The sequence below is a fragment of the Oncorhynchus keta genome, chromosome 24, assembly GCF_023373465.1.
Source record: "Oncorhynchus keta strain PuntledgeMale-10-30-2019 chromosome 24, Oket_V2, whole genome shotgun sequence".
Lineage (NCBI taxonomy): Eukaryota > Metazoa > Chordata > Actinopteri > Salmoniformes > Salmonidae > Oncorhynchus > Oncorhynchus keta.
In genome coordinates, this window is record NC_068444.1 from 40,671,690 (window position 1) to 40,697,484 (window position 25,795).

The 25,795-nt window shown below is 42.0% G+C and overlaps 1 protein-coding gene across 21 annotated transcripts in view; it reads left to right on the forward strand.

The window, feature by feature from the left end:
- The window catches only part of LOC118357546 (transcription factor 7-like 2), a 99,061-nt gene that overhangs the window by 44,535 nt on the left and 28,731 nt on the right, over positions 1 to 25,795 (forward strand). For 15 of the 21 annotated variants that reach the window (XM_035734771.2, XM_035734770.2, XM_035734776.2 and 12 more), the window contains exon 5: positions 298 to 357. The exons of the other annotated variants lie outside the window; for them this stretch is intronic. In XM_035734771.2, the coding sequence (XP_035590664.2) occupies positions 298 to 357 (60 nt within the window). The remainder of the gene's footprint in view (positions 1 to 297; positions 358 to 25,795) is intronic. 21 annotated transcript variants of the gene reach the window in all.

Below are 25,795 nucleotides of genomic sequence, written 5' to 3' on the forward strand. Positions count from 1 at the left end.
AACAGTATAACTGCCATGTAACCAACCCAAAGCCAACCCATGTTCTCATATTCTCTGTGTAATGTGTGTGTATACGGATAGGCATGGCACCCTGGAGAAAGCTGAGGTAGCCATAAGGAAAGGAAATAGAAGGTTAAATAAATTAATAGCCTAGCTAGTGAAAAAAAGCATTAGGCCTATTTCTTTTGGGGAAGTGAAAACACACTGCTTTACATTCATGTTCCTGGTAGGCTAGGATGATGTGTGTGTGAGCTGATATAATTGTGTGACTCGGGAACGTCCGTCTTTGCCTTTCAGGGGCCCTTCTGCTTGGAATTCCCCGGACAGTCAGATCTGAGCCTTCACCAATTTCAGTTGGTGAGAACTTTGAATTCCAAGTATCTTGTTAGCTGGTTGATGATGCCAAAATAACAACTGACAAATTATGATGATGTTGATAAAAAATTAAATAAAAAGTAATAATAACAACCATAATCCTAATGATAGCCTAATCATGCTTTGTTGTTGTGTTTGCTACTGATTCAGTGCTGCTTCTGCTGTGTTGTTGACTTGCTTTGTTGCTCTGAAATGGCAGCTGGTGCAGATATGTCTTGGATACTTTTGACAGCCTTAACCTACTGACCTTTTAGCCATGGTTTTCACACTAAATATGTACTCATGTCTTGTGCAACACATACATTCCTAGTTCTCTGACAATCCTAATTTCCCGAGATGCTTTTAAAAGACTGTGAACTGTGGTCTGTAAGTAATTGGCTTGTAACCCACTAGTGTTGTGATACTTGGTGTAGCCCAGCTCAGGTTGCTGACTGTGCTTTGTCTCTGGTGTAGCTAACATCAGATGGTTTAGAATATTTATTCTTAAGGTAGCATTACGGTCTCCATCGATAGGGATTGTGCCCTTTGGCTTTACAACAGTGCCAAAGTGTCTATTGATTTAAGTCTCTGCTGTTTGAACATGGTATAGAATGATGCTTTCAGGTCCATAAAGGTTTCTGTCAAACAGTATAGGTTAAATCCATTTGAATTCAATCACTTTTGACAGCATCCTTTTTGATTTAAACAAAACTTTGCATACATTTTGCCCACGAAAGAAGTGGTCAGAAAGGGACTTTTTCAACCTGAATGCCAAACCATTTAGGCGGTAAAGGTGTTCCAAGTTGACCCATTTCGCATATCTCAACTCAGTCGTTTATCTTTTCCAGTGATGAAGGCATGGATTTTTCATGGTATATCCATTAGACATCCATGTCTTCATCATTGGAAAAGATAAACGGTTGAGTTTGATATAATTTAAAAGCTTGCAAACAGGGTTGTCAAACTATTTAACAATGTCTTGGGAAAAAAAGTTTTTTTTATATTAAAATATAATACTTTAAAAAACGTTTTAAGGTTGATTATCTAAGAACGCATAAACGAGAAAACTAATAATTTCATACTCTACCAGTCAAATGTATGGACACACCTACTCATTCAAGGGTTGTTCTTTATTTGTACTATCTATTTTCTACCATTGTAGAATAATAACATATATGCATTCATGTAGTAACCAAAAAAGTGTTAAACAAAACACAATATATTGTTTTGATTCTTCAGAGTAGCCACCCTCTCAACTAGCTTCATGAGGTAGTCACCTGAAATCCAATTAAATTAACAGGTTGTCTTGTTAAAAGTTAATTTGTGGAATTGATTTCCTTCTTAATGCATTTGAGCCAATCAATTGTGTTGTGACAAGGTAGGGGTGTTATACAGAAGAAAGCCCTATTTGGTTAAAGACCAAGTCCATATTATGACAAGAACAGCTCAAATAAGCAAAGAGAAACAAGAGTCCATCATTACTTTAAGACATGAAAATCATTCAATACGGAAAATGTCAAGAACTTAAAAAATGTGTTCAATTGCAGTTGCAAAAATCATGAAGCACAATGATGAAACTGTCTCTCATGAGGACCGCCACAGGAAAGGAAGACCCAGAGTTACCTCTGCTGCAGAGGATAAGTTCATTACAGTTAACTGCACCTCAGATTGCAGCCCAAATAAATGTTTCACAGAGTTCAAGTAACAGTCACATCTCAACATCAACTGTTCAGAGGAGACTGTGTGAGTCAGGCCTTCATGGTCGACTTGCTGCAAAGAAACTGAAGGACACCAATCAGAAGAAGAGACTTGCTTGGGCCAAGAAACATGAGTAATTGACATTAGACCGGTGGAAATCTGTCCTTCGGTTTGATGAGTCCAAATTTGAGATTTTTGGTTCCAACCGCCATGCCTTTGTGAGACACAGAGTAGGTGAACGGATGATCTCCGCATGTGTGATTCCCACTGTGAAGCATGGAGGAGGAGGTGTGTTGGTGTGGGGGTGTTTTGCTGGTGACACTGTCTGTAATTTATTTAGAATTCAAGGCACACTTAACCAGCATGGCTACTACAGAATTCTGCAGTGAAACACCATTCCATCTGGTTTGCGCTTAGTGGGACTATCATTTGTTTTTCAACAGGACAATGACCAACACACCTCCAGGCTGTGTAAGGGCTGTTTGACCAAGAAGGAGAGTGATGGAGTGCTGTATCAGATGACCTGGCCTCCACAATCACACGACCTCAACCCAATTGAGATGGTTTGGGATGAGTTGAACCGCAGAGTGAAGGAAAAGCAGCCAACAAGTGTTCAGCATATGTGGGAGCTCCTTTGATGTCTTCATAGTAAAATAAAGAAAACCCTTGAATGAGTAGGTGTGTCCAAACGTTTGACTGGTACTGTATGTCAGGGGTCGGCAACAGGGGCCAAAACCGGCCCGCAAGCGAGACAAGCATCACCAGGAATTCAGCTAAAAATGAATTTTATTTAGGAAATCTGTTCACCAAGTAGTCCCACAAATTAAAAAAAGAGACATGTGACCGTGTCTCAATGTAATGAAAGTATGAAATTATTATTATTTTTAAATCCAATCTATTTTTGGGCTTGATTGTGGTCAATTTGCAGTGTTGAAAAAAATCTGCCTATTCCTGGCATATGTTGTAGCTTAGACCCTACTTTACATAATTGGTTGAGACACAAAATGCTCTTGAATACAGGGTGGGTGTCATTTCAAACACAGAACTAGAATTCATAGAATGGACTTATCCCTTCAGACCACTGCAATTTAGCTGGTACACCATTTCCATTTAACTGACCATTTAGATTCTCATTGCTATCACAAAGATGGCCGCCGGTCTACCCACCATTGAATGTTAACTTTAATGGTCATGTCTATTCTATTATCTATATTTATATGATTTCAATAGGTTTCCTATGGAGGATTGACAGTATAATTAAAACAACATATATGTGGTAAATGTTTGAAATTTGACATTTCAGTTTGATTCCCATTTTAGTATATTTTTCAGCCAAAACATGACACCTACCCTACATCCAAGAGCATGTTGTGTCTCAACCGATGGCGGCACATCACAAAAACCTCAGATAATGTAAAGTAGGGTCTAAGCTACAACATGTGAATATGATATGAATATGAAAAAAGTACCAAATAAAAGGTTATAAAAAAATAAATAATGAAATCTTTTGACAACCCTGTTTGTAAGCTTTAAATTATATCAATAATTAGCAATAAATATCAATATCTTTTCCAGGGATGGACATTGTCTCATGGTATGCAAAATAGTTCAACTTTGAGCACCTTTGTCTTGGCATTCAGGTCCAAAACATGACTTTCTGAGCACTTATTCAATGGCCAAAATGTATTGAAGGTTTGGTTCAAATCAAAAGGAGTGCTGTGAAAAAGTGACTCGTTTTACAGTCTTTTACTGGAGGACTGTACTCTGTATACATACAAATTAGTTTTTGTGTTTGAATTACCATCCAGGAGAGATAATCTTCCTGTTCTATTTTTATCTACAGTTGTCTTGAAGAGGATTCTCTATATTATCGGCATCTGTGGTTGAATGTGCGCCAGCAAGAAGTTAACTAGAAAATGCAGTGTGTGTGTGTGTGTGGTCTAAGTGAGTGACTGTGTGTGTCTGCCTATGTATTTATGTTTGCGGGGGGAGGTCGATGTTGAAGACAAGGGACTCGGACGAGACAAGGCTGTCTAGCTTTTCTGAATTGTTCTGCTGTTGTCAGAAGGTGCTTAGAGCCATCCAAGGACCATGAATGCTTTGTTTCGTATTTTTATATTACTACCCAGTGTCTCATTTAACTATGGTGTCCTACTTGACGAACCCAAACATTCAGGGTTTGAATGGATGGGGACATAATGGTTAGCCTTGGTCTGCAGAGATAACTACTGCCAGATCAGTGGGTGTTAGGCTAGATTATAGCTCACGGTTGCATGGTTAGCCTGATGAAGGGAGTGACAGGAATGGCGGGACATGGGTTGTCATTGAGGAGCCAAGAAGAAAACACATTTTTGTATCCTTTGAATGGACCCCCGGACTCTTGAGTTGCCTGCTTGAATCGCTGCGGCTTATCAATTGCTTGTTGAATTTCCATGCTCCATCAAGACCGTTTTGGTAATAAAGTCGTTGCACTTGGAAAAAACACTTTCGGAAACAACAACCTTAAATGTCAAGTGGAGAGAGATTTTCCTCCTTCTAGTTTTCCCTCCCTCCCTCCTTTCTCTAAAAGGTGTCTGCTAGAACCTGTTTGACTAGGTAGGGCAGGAGCTCTGTTGGGTGTGTCTATGTCTGTGTTTCTGTGTGAGTGCGTCTTAAATATGTGTTTGTCTGCATATTCTTTAGTGTCCGTGTCTCTCTAAGGTGTAGATGTATGTGTGCCAAATCCAATGTAGGTGTGTGTGTATTTGTGTGTGCCAGATAAGCAGTCTCAGTCAGGTCAAGTAAGGTTGTCAAGCACAGTTGTGCGTGTGTGTGTTTTTGGTTTTACTATCCTTGTGGGGACCAGCAGTCCTCACAAATATAGTAAAACAAGGTGAATTTGGACAAATGGGGACATTTGTCCCACAATAAAAAAAGCTATTTTAGGCTTAGGGGTTACGTTTAGGGTTACAATTAGGGTTAAGGTTAGGGTTAGGGTTAGGGCTCAGTCACACCAATAGTGTTTGCTGGCCAAGAGTACTTAGCACCCCTGAACGTAATTTGCGAACCGAGTGCACACTGATTTTACATGTAGAATCGAGTAAAACATTTAGTCAGTCATACGTATACAGCGGGTGGTGCCTAAAGCAGCGCACTGAACGATAGACAGGCGAATACTAGACCCACAACCGGTGCGATGTATGCGAGCCTTTAGGGTTAAGGTTAGGGAAAATATGATTTTGAATGGGAATCAATTGTTTTGTCCCCATAAGGATAGTAAAATGTGTGTGTGATCTTTTAAAAATAGCAGCTTAGTTTTGCAGTTGGATGCAAAAATGTCTCATCAAAATGTGACCCTAAATCATGGTACAATGTGCAGACAGAGTTAATTTGTCATATTGGTTTTTAAGAAACTTAAAAAATATCCCACCTCATCCCACTATTTATTTTCCAAATAATGATAATTGACTATATTTTCTATATCCCCCTGCTTGACCAATCCTCTCTCCCGCCTCCTCTGCCCAAGTCCCACATCTGATTCTGTGGCTGGGCTGTGAGCGTGTACTGTATTAGTACTTGAGGCCGTTTCACAGGGAAATTTGTTTTGACAGAACTCCAGGTGTCTCATTGTTGGAACTGCTATGGTTCAACAGATTTACCAATTAGTATTGGGCTGAGGGCATGGTTGGGGTGGGAAGGGGGGACCGGGAGCAGAGGGAAGGGTAAGTATGCAAGAATTGAAATGGAGAGGTGGGGCTGGATGTTCTGGGTTGGGTAGAGTGATGGACTGAGATGGGGGAGGAGGAGGAAGAAGAAAGGGGGGTCTTTTGGAGGGTCTTGTGGCTGGAGAGAGAGAGGGACGCTGAGCAAGTCGATACGTGACCTCCTTTTCCCGGCGGAGGAATGGAATGACAGGTTTCAGCTGAGTGACAAAGAGGAGAAGAAATAGGATGGGCGGTGTGAAGGAGGCAAATAAGGAGGAGGAGGAAAAGGAGGCTTAGGCTTTAACTTAACAAGTGGCCTATAGTCCATCCTGATACTGCCAAAAAAGGATGGCATTTTTTCTTATTTTGCTCTGTCAGTTAGTTTTTGTCAATGTTACTGCAAAATTGAGATGATTTGATTTACGCTAACACAAGTGGGCCTCAGTACACAATGTATTGACTCAGCAGATCCCAATCTTTGGAGAGTGTTTTTACACACATCCGCTCCCGAACCAATGATTAGTTTTTATAGAAATCTTCCTCCTCTGTTCTCACTTTCTTACTAGGCTGAATTGTGTGGGATTATAGACAGAGGTGTAACTTTCTGAAACTCTTTGTTTTACCTTCAGAACAGCCTGCCCCTTTTCCAGGAAGTTTTTACATGAACTTTGGAGAGTAGGGTGAAGTGATTTAGAGAATATCCCTAGAGTCGCCAGTAGAATTTAGAGCACTGTTTGGCTCCAGAGTACAGTATGTGTTTGTGTGTCCATCATGACTCTGGTGTAGTGGCTCTATGAAATCACTGTGGGTGCTTACTTGGTCAGAAAGTTAAAGGGGGAAAAAAACGTAAATAAAGACAAAAGTGATGAACCCTCTAGAAATAAGGTCGTAAAGATTTCTCATTGAGTACATTGACATGCACGCTAATACTTCTATATTAAACTGATTATGGCAGTGGGCAGGTTATACAAAAGTCACATGAACACCTTACTCTATTTGTCTTAATTGGCGTAAGGTCAAAGTCTAAGTAAGCATATTCCAATTAAAACATCTAGTTTTCTAAGCAATCTTTCATACTATTAGGACATGTAAACACCTTAATCGATCTCCAGCGGTGTTTTTGATCTGTGCATGTGCCAGCACCAGCCGATCGAGCCTCCCTCTTTAGTGCAAGTGAAGTGTGTTCGGAAACAACTGAATGAATGTGTCTTAGAAGTAGTTTTCACACTTTATGTCTGTACCCAGAATCAAATATGTTTCCCAAAAATAACATGTTCGCTGTGGTAGAATGTCTATATTGATTGCCGATTTTCTACATTTATCAGAGTGCCATCAGGTAGCCTGATTTCAGATGTGTCCATTTAAACATGATTATTAGGGAAATTGTTATTTTTGCAAAGCATACAAACGTTTTAATCGATTATATCAATCTGACTATCCTCAATAAACGCTTTATTGTGTATATGTAACCGCACTCATTGAAGGGATTGTTCACCCAAATGACAAAATCACATATTGGTTTCCTTACCCTGTAAGCAATCAATGGACAAGGTATGACTGCAATCCATGTTTTGGCTTCCCTGGCACTGTTTCCATATTAGCATTTGTGTCACAAATCCCATTCGAGTCATGGGACTGATATTAGCATATTTCGTTCATCATATCCAAGTCATCCGAAAGTATCTAATATTGATTGTGAAGCTCAACAAATGATTTGAACATGATGCGTGAAGAACGCTGATATTGGTTCGATGACTTGCAGGGGAAATGTGTCACAAATGCTAAAACCTTAGCATTTGGAAACCGTGCCAGGGAAACTAAACCATAGCATGGATTGCTGTCACACCATGTCCATATACTGCTTACAGGCCAAGGAACAGGCCATGGTTAGCAGATGTTAATGCGAGTGTAGCAGAATGCTTGTGCGACAATGCGGTAATATCCAATGATTCATCCGTAGGTTAGGGTCAAATAGCAGTGGAGCCCCTGGCTGCACAACTCTAACATTCTACTGCAAAGCCCATCACACAGGCCTACGTATATAGTGCTACAGTCTGCTGTTCTCTTGAATCACTGTCAGACCCTCAGCACGCTCTCGCCTGCTAATCCACTGTTTGGACTGGCACAGCGCCCCTTGTGTTGGAGCACCCATCCCCTGGCTGGTTGTTTGCCTGACTGCGGTGGCCACACTTTGGGGTGAGAGATTTTTGGGTGGATTTTGGAGAGGGGTAGGGTGCACTGGGGGTGTATGGAGAGGCAATGAACCCCACATCCCCAAAGAGCAATTTATTGCTACAGTTGAATGCACTGTGGCCGTTAAAGTTTAACACCTCCTTCTCCCTCTGTGTGTGTGTGTGTGTGTGTGTGTGTGTGTGTGTGTGTGTGTGTGTGTGTGTGTGTGTGTGTGTGTGTGTGTGTGTGTGTGTGTGTGTGTGTGTGTGTGTGTGTGTGTGTGTGTGTGTGTGTGTGTGTGTGTGTGTGTGTGTGTGTGCGCGTGTGTGTGTGTTGGCCGGTGGAATGCTGACTGTTTCCAGGGAGCCCTTAAGCTGCCCTGAATTAGGTTTAGTTTCCCTGCTCGTACGGCAGGAGAGCGGGTCGGTGGGATTAGTTAAGAACACTCGGTATCTAATTCCTGAATAGTTTTGCATTGTCCTCCTCCTTCTCTTTCCTCAAACCTCTTTTATATTGTTTTCACATGTGTCAGCTCAACCTGAGCGAGACTAACCCCACATTTATTTTATTTTGTCCTTCTCAGCGGTTTCAGTGAAGACATCTCTGAACTTTCTTTATTTGTTTGGCTGTGTTTCTTGTGTTTTCTTCCACAGTCAGTGGAGTCAATGATGACTGAGTCACGGGCTCTTCTTTTGTCTCGTCTGAATCCTCAAAAAAAGCGATACAATTAGACTTGAGACTATTTTTCTTCCAAGTCAGTTTCTCTCTTAGGTGTTTTTTTCATAATAGTTGTGAAAATCCAGAACTGCTCACACCGAGGCAGGTGATTTGTATTTGCATGTACGTGCATACCTCTGCAGGTGTGCGTGCACATGCTTTTTTATTTAGTTGTTTTTCCAGCCCTCTAAAAATCATCTCTGATTAAATGGCTTATTAACATACCATTTAAATCAATCAAGGTGAAGGAGAAACATTTTTAATTTTGCCATACATGTCTGGGAAACATTGCCCAATTTCATTGAAATATGGGCACGTTGTTATGAAAAATCTGTTAATAGATAATATAGTTAGTTAGTGGATACACTTATGTCTGGTGATGGATCAATAGATCTGCCATGTGCACCAGGCACTGGCCAGACTGTCAATAAAAGCACAAAAGCACAAGAGTTGCAACTCGGGAAATAGATCAAAATAATGAACCCACCACCAAAGTCTGCAAAGTCTTCAGCATTGGGATAGCTGTCAAAAAGCAAAAAAAGCAGCTTACTTTTCATACATTATTAACATGATCTAAATGCATTATTTGTGCATTTATTCATTCATTTGTCTTGTTAACATCCTTTCTGAGCAAAATAAACAGCACAGATGTAGAGTGGCTGTGTGTGTGTGTCTGCGTGTGTGTGTGTGTGTGTGTGTGTGTGTGTGTGTGTGTGTGTGTGTGTGTGTGTGTGTGTGTGTGTGTGTGTGTGTGTGTGTGTGTGTGTGTGTGTGTGTGTGTGTGTGTGTGTGTGTGTGTGTGTGTGAGTGAGAGTGAGAGTGAGATTTGAATCTGAGGCATTGTGATTGGAGTGAGACAGGCATGGTTTTGCGGACACACGGCAGGCTCTTCTTTACTGGCTCATTAAGGGACAGTGAGGCGATGATGTCGAATCTGCGCAAGTTTTACGGGCCTGCCTTCTTCTTTGAACACTGTCGCTCTGTTATCTGTTACATGCTCTGTTCCTCCGTAACAAGACGTCCCCCCCCTCTTCCTCCTCCTCTTCATGCTTATTTATTTTGTGCTCGGCAGAAACCGAGAAGATGCGGCTTGTCCGTAGCATTCGGCAGCTTTTTTGTGTTTTCCTAGACTTTGTTGGAAAGCCCAGCATTTGGGCTTTTTCCCTCACACGTTGTGGTGAACAGAGATTTTAATTGGAACTTTTGGCACTGTCTCCATCTTGCGTTGAAATGGCAGACAAGTGACTGGCTGTTGGTGTGGCCGGCGGGCGAGCTGATTGGTGTGTAGCGAGGCATGGATAAATCAACTGGCAGCCTGAATAGCTCATTTGATTCTCACTGGTATTCATTGAGACCATAGCCGTTTTGTGTTTTTTTTTATGGGATTCTTTCTTTAGAGAAGAGTCTAAAATAACAGACAAAAGAAAGAACGCTTCTTAGTTTTATTAAGCATGACTCTTTCTTTTGTTTTGTTTTGCAGTGCAATGTACTCAAAACTGGTATCCAATTTATGCTTGCAATTAAATGCAAAAGTATGCATTAGCAATTTGTTTTGCTCTATCACTATGATACAGTTTGTTGATAAACTGCTAAAAGGGCAGACTCCGAATATATAATAAGAGACCCTTTTGACATACTAGACTAGACGGCTGCTAAAACGCTGGTTTAGCTCTTTTTGGCTACTGCTCCTTGCTGTAGCTAATGCGGACCACATGCTCCGTTGCATCTGCATACGCACACATGTTTAAACTACAGATGACCCTGCACCGTACAGAGCCAGTCCTACTATACATATAGTACAATACGCTAAAGGCAAAGGAGTTGACAGGGAGTATCGCCGTATATAGGGGGCTTGAAGAACAGGCTCAGATTGAAGTCATTGTAATCCTCCTTAAAATGATGTGGGTTTGTGCCTGGCTGTGTGTGAGACTGATTCTGCCGGGTGTGTGTGTGTGTGTGTGTGTGTGTGTGTGTGTGTGTGTGTGTGAGTGAGTGTGAGTGTGAGTGTGAGTGTGAGTGTGAGTGTGAGTGTGTGTGTGTGTGTGTGTGTGTGTGTGTGTGTGTGTGTGTGTGTGTGTGTGTGTGTGTGTGTGTGTGTGTGTGTGTGTGTAGGCTATATCTCTGGGCTGGTAGTCAGGGCTGTGTAATTACCTGGAAGGTTGCCACTGAGCCCCACTGGAGCAGAGAGGAGTAAAGCTGTGTCTTGTGCAATGTGGGGTCACTTACACTAATGCCCATCTGAGCTTGAGTAACTAGCAGTAAGACCGATAACTCCTGTTTTGTACCAGTTGAAGAAAGGGAGATAATGACAGAGAAGTAAAGGAGAGGAAGTTGGGATGGATAGAAGGTTGGAAAAGACGCTAGGAAATAGGTGTCAAATTCCTCCATCACTTGTACCACGGCCGGTGGTGATCCGTTAGCCGCCATGCCAACGGCTCGCTTGTCTCCTCTATTGTGGCCCACCTTCTTCTGAGAGAACGTGCTTGATGCCCACGAGCTCTCCTGCATCTGCACAAGCCTGTGTGCTGTGCATGCATGCGCGCCGTGGTGTGGGCCTGCCTCTCTTGCTGTTTTAATTGTTATATCTCCTCACCCTTGATATGAGCAAAAAGGGAGGCCTCGGCAACGCCTGGGACTTCAAAGGCTACCTCCCCCAGTCTTACAAGTTGCCCGTCTCTTTGGAGGAGTAGGCTCCTGAGAGTGAGGGGGTTTGAGAGGCGGCACCGAGTCCCGGCTGGAATGAGTTTGATGGGCTAATTGTAGCCCCCAGTGGACACAGATGCACATCACAGAGAGGACTGGCAGAGTGGGGAGCACTGGATAAGAGTCTACAGCTCTGCTAATCATGGGAATGAATGGAGACGGCAAACACCCACCATCTCTCTTTTCCCCTCTCTCTCTCTCTAGTCTCTACCTTACCCATCGTTCTGCCCATGCTGTCTTTTTTCTCTGTTTCCATGGCTCTCTGTATCTTGCTTCATGATGGGGGGGAAATAAATGGACGCTGCAAAGACTCCCTCCGTTCCTCTCTTTCTCCCTCTGCTGTCAATCTTTCTCTCCCTGTCTCTCGATATCTTATCATCTCCAGCTCCCTGCACTCATGATTTGTTGAATAGTTGTGCTCTTCTTTTATGCTTTTCCGTGTGTCTGCAGTTTTGTACCATCCAGCGTGTGAATGTATTCACCTTTGTCTACCGTTAAACTCCATAGGGATAGGCAGCGTAGGTCACGTGCTGGCACATTCTGATGATCTCCTATCAGCGTGTAATTACGCTACTTGCCGTTGGTCACTACGTTTAATGAGCCCACTGTCCGCATGGAATCTGGGTATGAACTCTACACAGCGCAGAACAAAGGAATTCCCAGACAGACGCACATCTCTGTCTACTATAACTACTACTCCTACTACCAAACACCACCACTGTAGCGGTGATCAAAAAATAATCTCCTCAGCTGTGAACTGTTCTTTCTTTCTTTCTCCCCCCCAATCTGCATCAAACAGAAATCAATATATGAAACTTTGAAGCGCATGTATCAGTTTTTCTCCTCCTTTCTTCCCCCCCTCCTCTCTGGCGGTTTAGTACACTACACCACTTGAGTAAAGCACAGTTAAAAGGAAGAATGTTGCTGAAGATGACACCGTCAAGGAAGCGCCTAGTGTTGGGAAGGGCCCCGGCTGGGAAAAATCAATGGAAGGGAACACTTCCACACACGGAAACAGCACACAGGGAGTGAGAAAGGATGTATTTTTTTCTTCTTTTTTTCCTCAAAATTATCTACTTTTTTTACCCAGAGAGAGAGAGGGTAGTAAAAACAACTTCAGGATATCAAAATCAGTTATTTGGTGAGGTTGAGTTGTGCGGTTAAGGTTTGTTTTATCCAACTGTGAGGAAGCGTGTGTAGCTAGCTGTCTTTCAGGTCTCTTTGTTGGGCCACAGAGAATCTACTCATGGCATGTCCAGGGCACTCAGTGGGCATGGATTCCATAGAGGAGGCACGGGATTGGGTTGTGGATACACAACAGTAAATGCCTAAGAATGCCATAAACAGTATACTACAGACTTTAATTTGATATCGATCAGGAATATTAAGTTGTGCTGTCAGGTGAAGGTCATTGTGACTGACACATCAGAATACTATACCCCAACACTGGGAAGGATGCCTACTGAAGGGGCTGGTAGGGAAGCATGCTCACTTTCCAGTTTTTGTTGTTGGGCTTCCTGTTTTGAAAGCAATTAAGAGCAGATTTCCTCACAGCAAGAGGCGAGATAAAAAGCCCTCGTCTTTTGAAACAGGTCCAAGAGAAAAACGTGACGAAGACGGAACGATAGCAATCTGTAAACATCCCTGAGGAGGGGTCGGACGTAAACGTGGAAAATGTTTTTGATCCGATGAAAGCTGCGCCAGTGTTTTGTTCCATCACAGCTGTAATATTTAGCTATTTAAACACAAGTATCCCAGGGCATGGCCACATAAGTCCTGTATGGACCCCCTCCCAATTTGGCTTGTGACATCTGCATTTCAGGCGTTTTTGCTGTCAGATTTCAGCATTTACAGACTACTACTTTTATCATGTATTGATCGATTTGATAAATCACATGTCGTAAAAATACAGTTTAATTATTCAATTTTAAGTTATTTATAGTTTAATAACTCATCATTACAGTATAGCTTAGCCTGGCGCACAGTACCACCTGACTGCTAGTCCGACCTATCTCACCTCAAGGATAGAGCAGCTGTTTACAGTACTAATCTCTCTCAATGTGCCAAACGGGGTCTTACCCTGATGATGTAATCACCAGAGCATCTTAGGTCAGCTTACCCGCTGACCCCGGGCTGGTTAAAGACGAGTCTTGACTGACAGTGAATACCTGGTGAACATTTATTCCACACCTCCACTGTTTACATTGGCAGCCGAGTCGTTCAGTCGTCTTTCAGTTGTCTGTTTTTTTTCCTGGCATTTGCCCTTCTCCTCGGAGTAATGGCTCTATTCTCCTCAGCCAGCCTGGCTGTGTGCAGTGCAGCAGTTTGGTGCTGTTGTAGCTCCCCCTGCTCCCCTCGCTGCCCCCAAGCCTGGCTAGCTTTTGCCTCTTAATAAAACCGACAGGCTCTAATTGGACTTAATTGCACCCTTTGGGTGTCGTCAAATGGAGTGTTGCTAAACAAACTGCAGGATCTGCAGACAGGCCAGCACCGAAGTCTATGGGAGTGTATCAGGGAATACAGCAGTGGAGGCTGCTGAGGGGAGGACGGCTCATAATAATGGCTGGAATGGAGTATAATGGCTGGAATAGACTGAATGGAATGGTATCAAACACATGAAAACCACATGTTTGATACCATTCCATTCACTCCATTCCAGCCATTGTTATGAGTAATCCTCCTCTCAGCAGCCTGCACTGGAATACAGTACATAGGCCTACATCTATTTGTGTGTGTGTGTGTGTGTGTGTGTGTGTGTGTGTGTGTGTGTGTGTGTGTGTGTGTGTGTGTGTGTGTGTGTGTGTGTGTGTGTGTGTGTGTGTGTGTGTGTGTGTGTGTGTGTGTGTGTGTGTGTGTGTGTGTGTGTCTGTGTGTCTGTGTGTATGTGTGTCTGTGTCTGACTGTAAGTGTGTTGCTGTGAGTATATGAGTGCCTGCATGGGTTTCGTTGATGTACTAGTGTGTATTTGCATGATTGTCGGAGTTGTCTGAGGGTGATTTAATAGTGGGAGTGTATGGATGCAAGGTGTGTCTGAGTGCGTATGTGAGTGTGAGCAATAGGTTGTGTGTGTGTCTGTGCTGTATTTGTGTGAATGCTGAGTTTGGAGGCTGTAGCAACACATTCCTCCCTCACAACAAGCCAACAAAACAAGAGAGCACAAGCCTGAGAATCTCCCACATTCAGCCAGGCAGCATCACCTGAATGTGAACCTCTGTGTCCTCTTCACTGTTAAATAGAGTTTGACAGTAAAACAGAGTGTCTGTGTCTTTTGTGGAAGTGCCTACAACTCCAGGTGTCAAAATGCCTTTTAAATCCCTGCTAATAGAAAAAACTAAACAAACGTCCCACAGTAGACCCCACGTCTCTGGGTAAAAACATGAAGCGCCGCTGCCTGGTGTGGCAGCCATTTTGGGCTACTCAACCCGGTGGCACCGGATCCTGGTTAATGGATAGGGGATTGTTGTAGGCCTAGGCTCCCTCCCCAGGAAGGTGAGACGGTGGTGGGCATTCTCCACAGTGGCGTTTCTGGGGTCACTGAACACAATTGATTGAGAGCTCCGGATTCAATTCAATCATTGAAATGGCAAGGCCAGGCTTGTGTGTGTGGCACCGTTGACCCCGAAACCTGCAGCCAGAAAGGAGATAATCACATTGAGCTGAGCGCAGGGCTGCCTGGCTGCTATAGCCACACGTCAGCCGGGCTCGCTCTTCTGGGCATTTGTTCCTCTTCACCTCCTTCTCAGTTGTTTATTCTCTTTTATCCCACATTGTAGCCCGAATGGGTTGTTGATTTTCAGATTCCCATGTGTAATAATAGATAGGCCTATTAAACAAGTATGTAGGACCTTAATTATGTTCAAATGAATTATTATTTTAAAGATTTTACAAACAAGCGTCACTCCATGTGAAGCTGTTGGTCTTGTACAGTGTGCGCGCAATTGCCTGTTTGAGTGCGACACACTGTTTAGAGAGGCATTCGGGCCGGCTGGTTGTGAGTTGTGTAATGATGCAGTGGGTATGACAGAGCCCATAAAGTCTAACATAGCCTCATGACAGCGACCTTCTGCTGCACTGGGATGACTAGGAGACTGTTCTCCGCCACTCCACAAAGAAACAGAGCACATAATTAAGATATACAGCCAGGCTGGGGCTGAATATATAGACTGAAAATATAGAGTACCACCAGACCAGTCTCCCTCAATCAGGGCCTGTGGTTAGTGTTGGACTGCTTCGAACACGAGACGTGTGTCTGTGTGTCTGCTGTCTGAGCAGCATGTTATAAAAGGGTGCAGAGCAGAACCATAGCCTCTCTGTGTGTTGGGGTCACTCAAATATACGTGTGCTTTTTATGTATGTGTTTCCAGTATGTGTCCTCCTCTCTGACCCAAAAGCATTCGCTCTGTCCCATCTCTCCACACCCCTTGGTAACGTGTAGGTCCACTGTTAGAAGGCAATACTGAGAGGATGCGTCCTCCTGCACGGCACCCCGACATTAGGCCCAACACACACACACACACACACACACACACACACACGCCTCAGTCATTTCAGTGCTTTGTCACCCTCTAATGATAGCTATCCATCAATGAGATGGGTGGTGCTGGGGAAATGAAGATGGATTGAATTAGCAATGTTAAGTGAGATGGTTGGTGCGTTGTGGGGAACCCGTAATTACACTGCCAAGAGTACTGAACCCCTTCTACCAGAGGGTAACCTTAACACGTTTGCACCAGTGTTAATTACAAGGCATTTTATACGGGCAGATTCACCTCATGTAGTTCCTAATAGCAGATGACTGGAACAGTCTTTTAGGGGGGATTAGCTGGTTGTGTGTGTGAGGGGGGACTCTGTGTGTGTGGTAAGATGGAGAGAGTGGAAAGGTGTGAGAGAAGTTATTTTTTTCTTCCAAAAAGTAAACGTAATTATAAACAGTAGCTACCAAATTCTAGGACTAATACTAAATCGACCAATCATATTGGTGACTCGTGCCATTTTCTGACCACCACACTTATGCACCTACGCATTACACTGGATCATGTTTATTTGCCTATCTGAAAGTACACCATGGGCTATCTATGAAGAACATATGATGGCGTCAGGAATCATGGGAAGGCCCCAACCAACATAAACAAACAAGCAGACACGGTCAGATCAACAGAGCCGTTTTTTCAACTCTGTGAGAAATAGAAATTGGGCTGAAGTGTTTGTAATTAAATAAGTTGTGGAAACTCCAAGAAATGGCTTAATTTCATATTGAGACACATGACTCTGGGATCTTAGCGAACCAATTAACCCTAGTGCAGCTCATTAAAACGCTTCTTTCATGGCAAGGAGCAGCAACTTATCTGCTAACACGGGACATGAAAGTGCACATTTGTAAATCCCAAACTCTAAAAGTAATTGGAAAGGTAGATACAAAAGGTAGTAATCAAGTGACACGGCCAAACATTAATGGACTGGAAATAGAAGTTATTATAAAGAGTCACGACTCTACAATTGATCGCTAGTTTTGGTCTCAAATAAGCACAGTCTGTGAAGAGCGTTTAACTAAAATAAGCAATGTTTGTTAAAAAAACACCAGGAATATATAGACCTAGACCTATGAACACTTAAAAAACGAGAGTCAGGGTTAGTGCTTTGTGTATATTATTGGTTATCCTGACCTGGATGCCATGTATTATAGTCCCGAAGAGGAAAACTATTACTACAGTCTCTTGCCCATGTAATTTTCCTTTCATAATGCATCCTTATTTACAAAGCAATTGACATGATGGGAGTGTACTGTTTAAGGTACAGTATCACCAATTGCGCCACACAAAATAAAGCTGAATTGCTTGCTTGTAAAATGCATGAATTGAATGAAAATAACATAATGCCATGGTCCTCTATTATTGCAACATGTTTTAATAATTCCTTAGGCTAATAAAATATGTTAATATAAAAAGACAGCATTATTTACATCTGGGTTACTGACAATGCCTTGCCCTGGCGAAGGACAGTTATTATTTTTAACCTTGTAATTGCTCTTTTAAACTGTCAATGTACAGGTAATGGGAAAAATATGATGGAGATCTCTTCAAAAAATTGTTTGACTTGATAGTGGTTGATAGTCATGTTTTGTGAAGAACAACCAATATGAATTCTCCCTTACAATTGATGCCGTGGGAGATGTGCGGGTGGCCCTGATTGAAGCACTGTCTGCGAGCATAGCAAACGCCATGCCGTGGTCGCCCAGTTTGTCTGTTTTTCTACCTCATTGAAAGTCAATTTGTGTCACGTCACAAGAACATTACTGTCAGTCATTACTTGACTTGAATATAGTAATTGTGTGTGCTTGGACCTGCTTGTTCACCTAAAACAGTATTACAAATCACTTACTATGGGTCCTTTTGTAAGGTTTTTATTAAAACAATCTAATGGGTTAATGGTATTTAGAGGCGCCACTCAGCTTTGTCCATGCAGAGGTCTTTATCTCACTGTCTGTGTGTCTGTGTGTGTGTGTGTGGTTGTGCGCGTCATCAAGCCTTACACACAGCCGCACAAACAATCTCTGTCATCAGCATCAGAATAATTACAGGGAGATAAACAGAACCATTTGACCATTTTCACAGTGATCTAATCTGCAACAGGCCTGTGAAAGCACATGGGAAAGATGATCTAATCCCTGCTTAATGGAAATGATCACTTCTGTATGTTCAGCATTCATCGAGCAGAGGTATTACAAATGCACCTCTACTCATTTCATTCTGCATTTAGCCAGCTTGTTTGTTTTAGCCATATTTCCAATGTTGTACATAGAAATTCAGGTAGATGTGTCACCATACATTTAAAGTTGTGTTCTTCTGTATTGGTGTGATTTATAGCCTATAGCTACACCTCAAATGGATCTAACCTCATTAAAGGCCTTCTTTTTGAGGTGCGGACAGATAGTGACTCTGATGGACTAGGGGAAGTGTATTGGTTACATCCCTTTTGCTCTACGCCACCCGTCTCCCCTTGGCTAGAAGGCAAATAGCATCCGAAATCTGATTAGCCCCATTATAAAGAGTGATATTTTCATCCCGATGGTTCTCGGCACTGTCAGAGCACTCCTCTGCTTCAGTGCCGGGAAAAGCCTGCTCTTTTGACAGATAGTAGATATCCCCACTGTCGCTTGTTTGGACATCCCTGTCTTTTGTGACGTGGAAGAAAGACGGGCAAGAAAATAAAAAGCAACTAAATAACGTCAAAAGATCAGAAATCAATGGGCCGGAGGAACCTGATCCGCGCATCTCTGTATGTGATCGGCCCTCTCCGCCATAGCATTACGAGTGTCTTTCCGCAGCCACTAAAGTTGCTTTTGTTCCCCCCCTTCGGAGATGTAACTCAAGCATGAGGAAGCCGTCTGACGATGTTTGGATATCAGCAAAAAATAGCCTTTTACTTAGTTTACTGGGTTACATGTTCATCAATGTTGCGAAAGGGGAAAAGTTTAGCAAATAATTTTTTTTTTTTAATATGCAGGTTCATATTTCGACACACTGTGATGTGATGTAAAAAGCAGGAAATTATCAATTGAAATGAGTTGATGTATGATATTTAATATTTTATTTTTTATATATTTTTTATAGCATTTCAAGTATCCAGGATCCAGTAAGGGGAAGGAAATATTGCATTTAAACGCAAGGTTAAACTATGAGGCGGTGTGATACCATGCCACAAACATTGCAAGACTACTTCTCAGTACAGTGGATTTTGGATATTGAAGTCTTCACTTATTTAGACTTGAATTAAAGATAGGATAAGGGTAAAAACCAACTAAATAATACTCAATAAACATATTTTTCCCTCAGATTTGCCATGTGATATGATATCTGGTGTATTTAATCACTATTTTAAAATAAAAGTAGGTGTTAAATCATCATGCAGTCGGTCTATATATTTTTTTTGACAATAGGTCGGTTAAAGGGTTATTTTTATCTGGGTCTCCATCCATCATAGGAAAATGTTAAATTTCTTTCAAATTGTTATTTTCCGGGTTGGATTTGGCATTACAGGGTTTCAAGTTCTGTGGAGGAAGTTGTGAGCTGTTATAATGAGAGACGGAAAATGCGGCACCACTATGCTTTGTGTTGCCCGCTGAGGCCGGGAGATAGACACAGGATTAAAAAAACACACAAAAAACAATTTCTGGACATTTCTAGAAGATACGTTTAATTTCTTTGCTATTTGGAGGTCTTCTTTGAAAATGCAATTGTAATGAACACATTCAGAAACCGGAGAATAGATTTACCCTCAGCTTCAAATAAGTCTGTTATCGGACTCTGTCATTCGCTCCTTCCCATTTTCCAGCTGCTAATTGATGTTTTTGATGTTGCCGAGAAAATTGAAGAAAATGTCATGTGTGAACCAGTGCGGAAGTTAATAAGATTGACTTCGTTGACTGAATTCACAATGAGCGAAGGAGAGGCGTGTAATGGGGACCACTGCGAATTCGCCCGCCCGTCTTTGGGGGGGATAAAATCGACAAACTGCGTACTATAGACCCAAAGTGGTCGATATGGAGAGATGGAGCATTTGGGATGATCCCCCCCCCCCATCCTAATCTGTATCTTTTTTTTGGGGGGTTTCCCACTTTGCTCTATAGAGTTGATGATTCGTGCGCATAAGCAGCTGTTTATCCAGAGGGCTCCTGCCCCGGACCAGGCCCAACAATTCTGTGGAATCGTCTCCTAGGGCTGCCTCCCCCATGCTCCAAACAATGCTCATTCTTAATGCTGTTTTGAGTCTGAAAAGCCACAGAGCTTTAAAAAGGTTAGATTAAGATATGGTTAAAAGATGCACCGATATCAGTTAGGGTCATTGCATATGCTTGGGCGATGTGTAACAGAGCTCAAACCCAAATCCCCTTGAATAAAAGGATAGAAGCACCACCATGGTAGCTCCATCTTGAGCCATTTATTGAGCGTTGGCTGAAAGCCTAGTGCAGTCCATTGTTCTAAAATTCTCTCTGCATATATCGTTGTTTTATTCTTTCTCTTTATGTTCCGAATTTTATTTTCACTCCATTTTATTTCTTTAAAAGTATTTATTTTTCGATTGGCATTACGGTGAGGTGTAATGGGGTTCTGAGTTTTTAATTAGGGTGCGGATTAGCCGAGTTTGGTTCAGCGCCTCTGATTATTTCACCCGGCCTTTAGGGGTCTGAGCTAAAACCCTAATACGGTCAGTACCCCCAAGCAGTCCTCTTTTTGAAGACACCGAACAAAAAAAGTGGCCTCCGCTGGCGTTCGGCCCTCCGAGGATCATGGGTAAGGGACATTATTCTCGGAATAGCCAATTAATTCCACTGGCAATGATCGGTTTGCGCTTCTTCCCCCCACCTCTCCAAACCACCCCCCTCCCTCAACTCGCCATTTGAAATGCTAACACAATGAAATATTTTTCTATTGGTCCGTGTCCCTCGGCTAAGCCACTGCCGCCGGCAGAGAATTTAATCGACTGATGAGACCAGAGGCAGGCCCGATAAAAAGGTTACCTGTACGTGACATACACTCCAAGTAGCTAGCGCTACCTTGAACTCGAAAGTTCTGTAACTTTTATTTGACTTTTTATCGTTAGTGAGGACACACTTGTGTTGCAGTGGAGGCTAGAAATTAAGCAAGGCTTCTAGTTACTGTTGCCGCATTACTGAAAAACGGAGCAACGTGACACATTTTTTATTGAGCGATTTCCTTTGTTTGATTGCGTCGTTTCTCCCAGAACCGTTTTAAATTATACAAAAAATGTTTTAAAATTGGCTAGATTTTCAGTAAATGAGCTTTATTCATTTGCATACTTAATGCAGCTTATGAGACAATCAATGAGACAATCATTTATAGCTCAATGAAATGGGTACTTCTGATTTGTTATGAAAATGGAATAAAAAATAGCTTCTTAGCAGAAATTCATCTTCTATTCATTGTATTTTAATTGCGCTCCTATTAACAATACAAGTTGAACAGCTGAGAGGTTTAAATTGATTTAATGTATTATTATTATCAATGGAAATAGAAATTAAAACAATATTATACATTTTCCTGTTTGCAGTCATTGCACTGACACACGCTTTGTTTGTCTGGCTGGACTAGGTGAGATTAAAACAGTACAGGTGCACCTGTCACATTTGAACACTTCAGGGATGGTTACGGTAGGAAGGAAGAGAGGGGAGGAGGAATTGAGGCCCTTCTCAAATTGTTAGTTAAAGATATACTGGCACGGAATAGGTATATATGGTTGCTGCAATACCCCCCAATCCAATCTCAAATCCACACACACACACACACACACGTACACACACACACACACACTTTGCTGTCTAGGAGGACTGAGGCAGGTGGCTCCCCATGGCTGCGGCTTCATGACAACATGCCATTAGAAATAGCAGGCCTGTTGATCAATCCTGCCGACATGACAGCTCCGCCGCGAGGCCTGGCTCTTTGAGTGCCGGCTCTGCGGCAGCTCCCTCTCCCGTTTCTCCCCACTAATTGGTGAAAGTTCTCTTATATATGCTCGTGGCACAGGGCTCTTTTTTCCCCTCCTCCTCCTGCTCCTCTTCTTCTTTTTCTCCCTCTCCTTCTTCTTTTGCTTTTTCTCTCCTGCCTCTCATGCCTCTCCTTCCCCTATCCACCCCCCAAACATATTTTTTTTTTACTTTAACATTGTCACAATGGAAATGATAACTTTGAGCTATATATTGCAAGTGGGTTAAGAAAAGGATGCGTGTGCCGCAGGCGTTGTTCGTTCTGCATTTACTGCGGGTGTTGCACAGCTCCGATTTGACATTGACTCTTGGCAATATACATCAATGCGAGATAGGAAGCATAAAAACATTGTCAGGTGATCTTACTTGCAAGGAGAATGCGGTCATGAACGTTATAGCAATATTAATTGCACTTTTATATTGTCAATTCACTTGATACTATTTGAAATGGGAAATCTAATTCCAATGTTTTGTCATTCAATGTCATAATGTCATCAAAATTGAAACCAATGTAATTATTGCCTCTAACAACAGCTGCATAGCAGCATAAGTATTTGAATTTATTAAATTAATTGTATAATCCCTATCTTTTTTTTTATCAAACAGAATTTAGTTGAGCAGTAAAAAATGTCAAAACAATTGTGAGGAAATTTCTCTCTGTTGCCTGCTGACTGTTACGTTAGCGTGGCGGCTGCGTTTTAATCCGACGCCGTCTCTCCCATCACTCTTTAACACCACCCACTCTAGAATCTTCTCTGAACTAAATAAATGAGTGCGAGAGGGGAGAGATAAACACACATGAAATGTTTAACTGTCTCACATTTGTCATCTGTTTACACCTCTTAATTAAACAGACACAGCTTAGTCCTGGCACTCCAAGCGCAGCCACACACACACTTATACACACACACACACCTTTTGAGCACCGGAGCCTAAGCGCAAACACTGTCCGGTCCTTCATTTAGCCATTCATATTTACTTTAATCGGCCCTTGTGGGTTAGTGGAGGAGTGGAGGCAGAACCAGTGGGGTTTTTAAAAACCCATTTTCCAGCCGTTCTAATAGTGGAATGGAGAGAGACAGCAGATAGAGCTTCTAGTGAGTGAGTTAGACACTGCTTTTTGTGTTATATTATTTAAAGTAGGCTCTATAGAGAGTTGGCCCGGAAAATATGGTGTTCCGTGGGCATGTCTGAATTTGTTTATATCTCAAAATGTAATTGTGATTTAGCATGAACTGAAAACATTAACTACTACCTCCACCCAGTGGCACAAAAGGAGAAAAGAAAATCCCAGGTATGATTGGCATTCTGCAGTTTCTAATATGGAAGTGAAGATTTTCCTTGGGGGGAGGGTTCGCCACACAATAGCAATGCTATATCTAGCACTCTGCATTGTTCCTCTTATCCTTACAATAATAAATACTGTAAATTCGGTCAGGAGACTCCCCTCTTTATCAGCAGTGAATTTTAATGGTGACATCTTTAGAACCGGCAGTGTAGCCGATGTGAATGTGTATTTTTGATGCATCGTATCATGCAGTCAAACTGTGTGTGTGTTTTCATGTAAGTGTTTGTGTGAATCAGACAGGAGATCTGCACCACTGTAAAAGCTACTGTATTCTCCATGTTAATCATTCCCTTGAATATGTGCAATTAACAGTGTGTGGTTGTACAGTAGTGCTGTGCCAGTTCTCCAGGCTGCCAGAGAGGAATGGAGAGAAAGAGAGAGCCGGTACTGAAGCCTGGGCCTCGGGTGAGTGGGCTAGAGGAGAGTAGAAGAGAGAGGAGACGAATTGGGGGTTCCTCAGAAGCCCCTCTCCAGATCCGAGGCAAGGGGGATCAAAGTGGCTTGTTTTATGTGGCTCGCGTGAGACTTTGAAGTCCCCGAGTCACCTACAGCACTCACTTCATCAAGTTCACTAGTGTCTTAATAGCAGATCAATAAGTTTCAAAGTCGGAGAGTTAATTTGATACTAGTGCTGATGTGATCACGCTGGGCCACAGAGCTGCCTGCTCTCCTCCTTTCCTCTTTCCTTCTACTCACCTAGATTGGACCTGTTATAGACTCTCAACATGCATTAAGACATGGAGGGGTTTTCTACTTGCTGTTTACTCTTAAAGACAAGCTCCAGTGAACACCTAATTAATTGGGCTGTGTGTCTGTGTTCATGTAATTGCTAAAATTATAATTATAATTGCTATTATTATTACTATTATTATTATAATTATTGTTATGAATGTTTGCTCAAGTAGACATATAGAACAGCATTTGTCAATCTCAAATTGCCAAATGCATTGTGAGGAACACACAATTGTATTTGTAATATTAACCATATCTTCATTTAATATTACTAAATAGGTTATATTTTACAACTCAATTACAACCCAAGGTAAATTAAAACTCTAAATATAGCATTTGGTATTTTGGTATAGCATTTTTTTATTGACCATGATCATACATTTTTAAAGCTTACAATATCAAAATATGATATTTTAAACTCATTGTGAGGTCAAATATAATCAAGCTCTTATAAAAATTAAAGGTATATACTGGAAAGTTATCTAAAAAATAAAAACACCTGAAAACAATCACATCGATGCCTGCGGCTTTTTGAGGCGCCGTAAAATGTTGATATTGAGCGGTCCTATGCTGCTTTCTTCAGTTCAATAGAAGACACTCCGATCTGTATTTTGGGGTGGTAGTGCCGCTGGGATGTTGGAATCGGATCAGCACCTTGAGAACAAAAGCCCAATTTTTTATGTTCATCTAAGGGTTGCTAATGGTATTAGGGGTCCTGCAGGGTGGTCGACAGGGGCCCGACACCCCAAGGTGTGCCCATAGCTTGACCCCCGACCTGCACCAATTCACAGGGCCGGTGGCATTAATGCCCCACATCTGTCATTTTTCGTACACCCCCTTGGCGCCTTTTTACTATATTTCAAAGTGGTATTTTCCATGAAAAGATCGAAAGAAATTCCAAACGTGCCCTAAAAAAGGTTCCTATTTGGGTCGACCCCTGACGGATAACGGGAAAGGAAAAGGGAAAGCGGTGAAAGCACCTCAAAGAATGGTGAAAAGAACCGGTATCGCACTGTAGAGTTTGTTCAAAATCTTAAGCCTCAAGCGTGAGAAGACTAAAAAAATTTAAAAGTGTGTGATCTGTGCTTTTTTGCTCTTCAAAAACATGCAAAAGCAATTACAATGGATATTGGATTAAGAGTAGGACTGAACTAAATGGCATGTCACCTGGCTAATTTCTCAGCGAGTCAGGTGCAGGTAAGAATGCTGTTGATTAAGGCACTGTATTTAAAAATATATATATGTTATTACGACTTGAATTTATGCTGGCCAGTTTCGATTAGAAAATATGTGATTTTTCAGACATGTTGTTTGATATACGTCCCGGGTTGTAGGTACAGTATTTCAGATTATTGGGAAAAGGTTCCTTAGTTTGAACTGTAATGGTGTAAGCGGGTTGTTCTGATGGTGTAGGGAAAGGGTTTCACAGGTTTTAGTTGAAATGGTGGTAGCGGGTGGTAGTGGAAGGCTGCCTGTGTGGTCCATGGTGATCGGCACTGTGTCGGGCTCCACGTAGAGCGCTGGAGGTCCAGGTTTCTGATTAACGTTTCATGTCAAATTTGTGCAGGAATTATTTACTATTCCGTGTTTATATCTCTCATTCCTCTTCATTCCAACTCATGTTAGAAAGCCCTGAGGAAAAAGTATTCCAGAAGGAGGGAGAAACGTTAATTAGAATTCAGATTCTATCAAAAAAAATTATAATAGTACTTGAATCATAATTTTTGACTGCTGTCACAGAAAATATTAGTAATTTGTGGTTTCAGTCCTTTTTAGTAAAAACGGTTAAAATCGTGAGTCAGAATATTTCTTCTGTCCTTTTTTTCTGACGTTCCTCCAGCTCACGCACAATGAAATCTTGCTTCATTAAAAGTGTATTAATCTTGT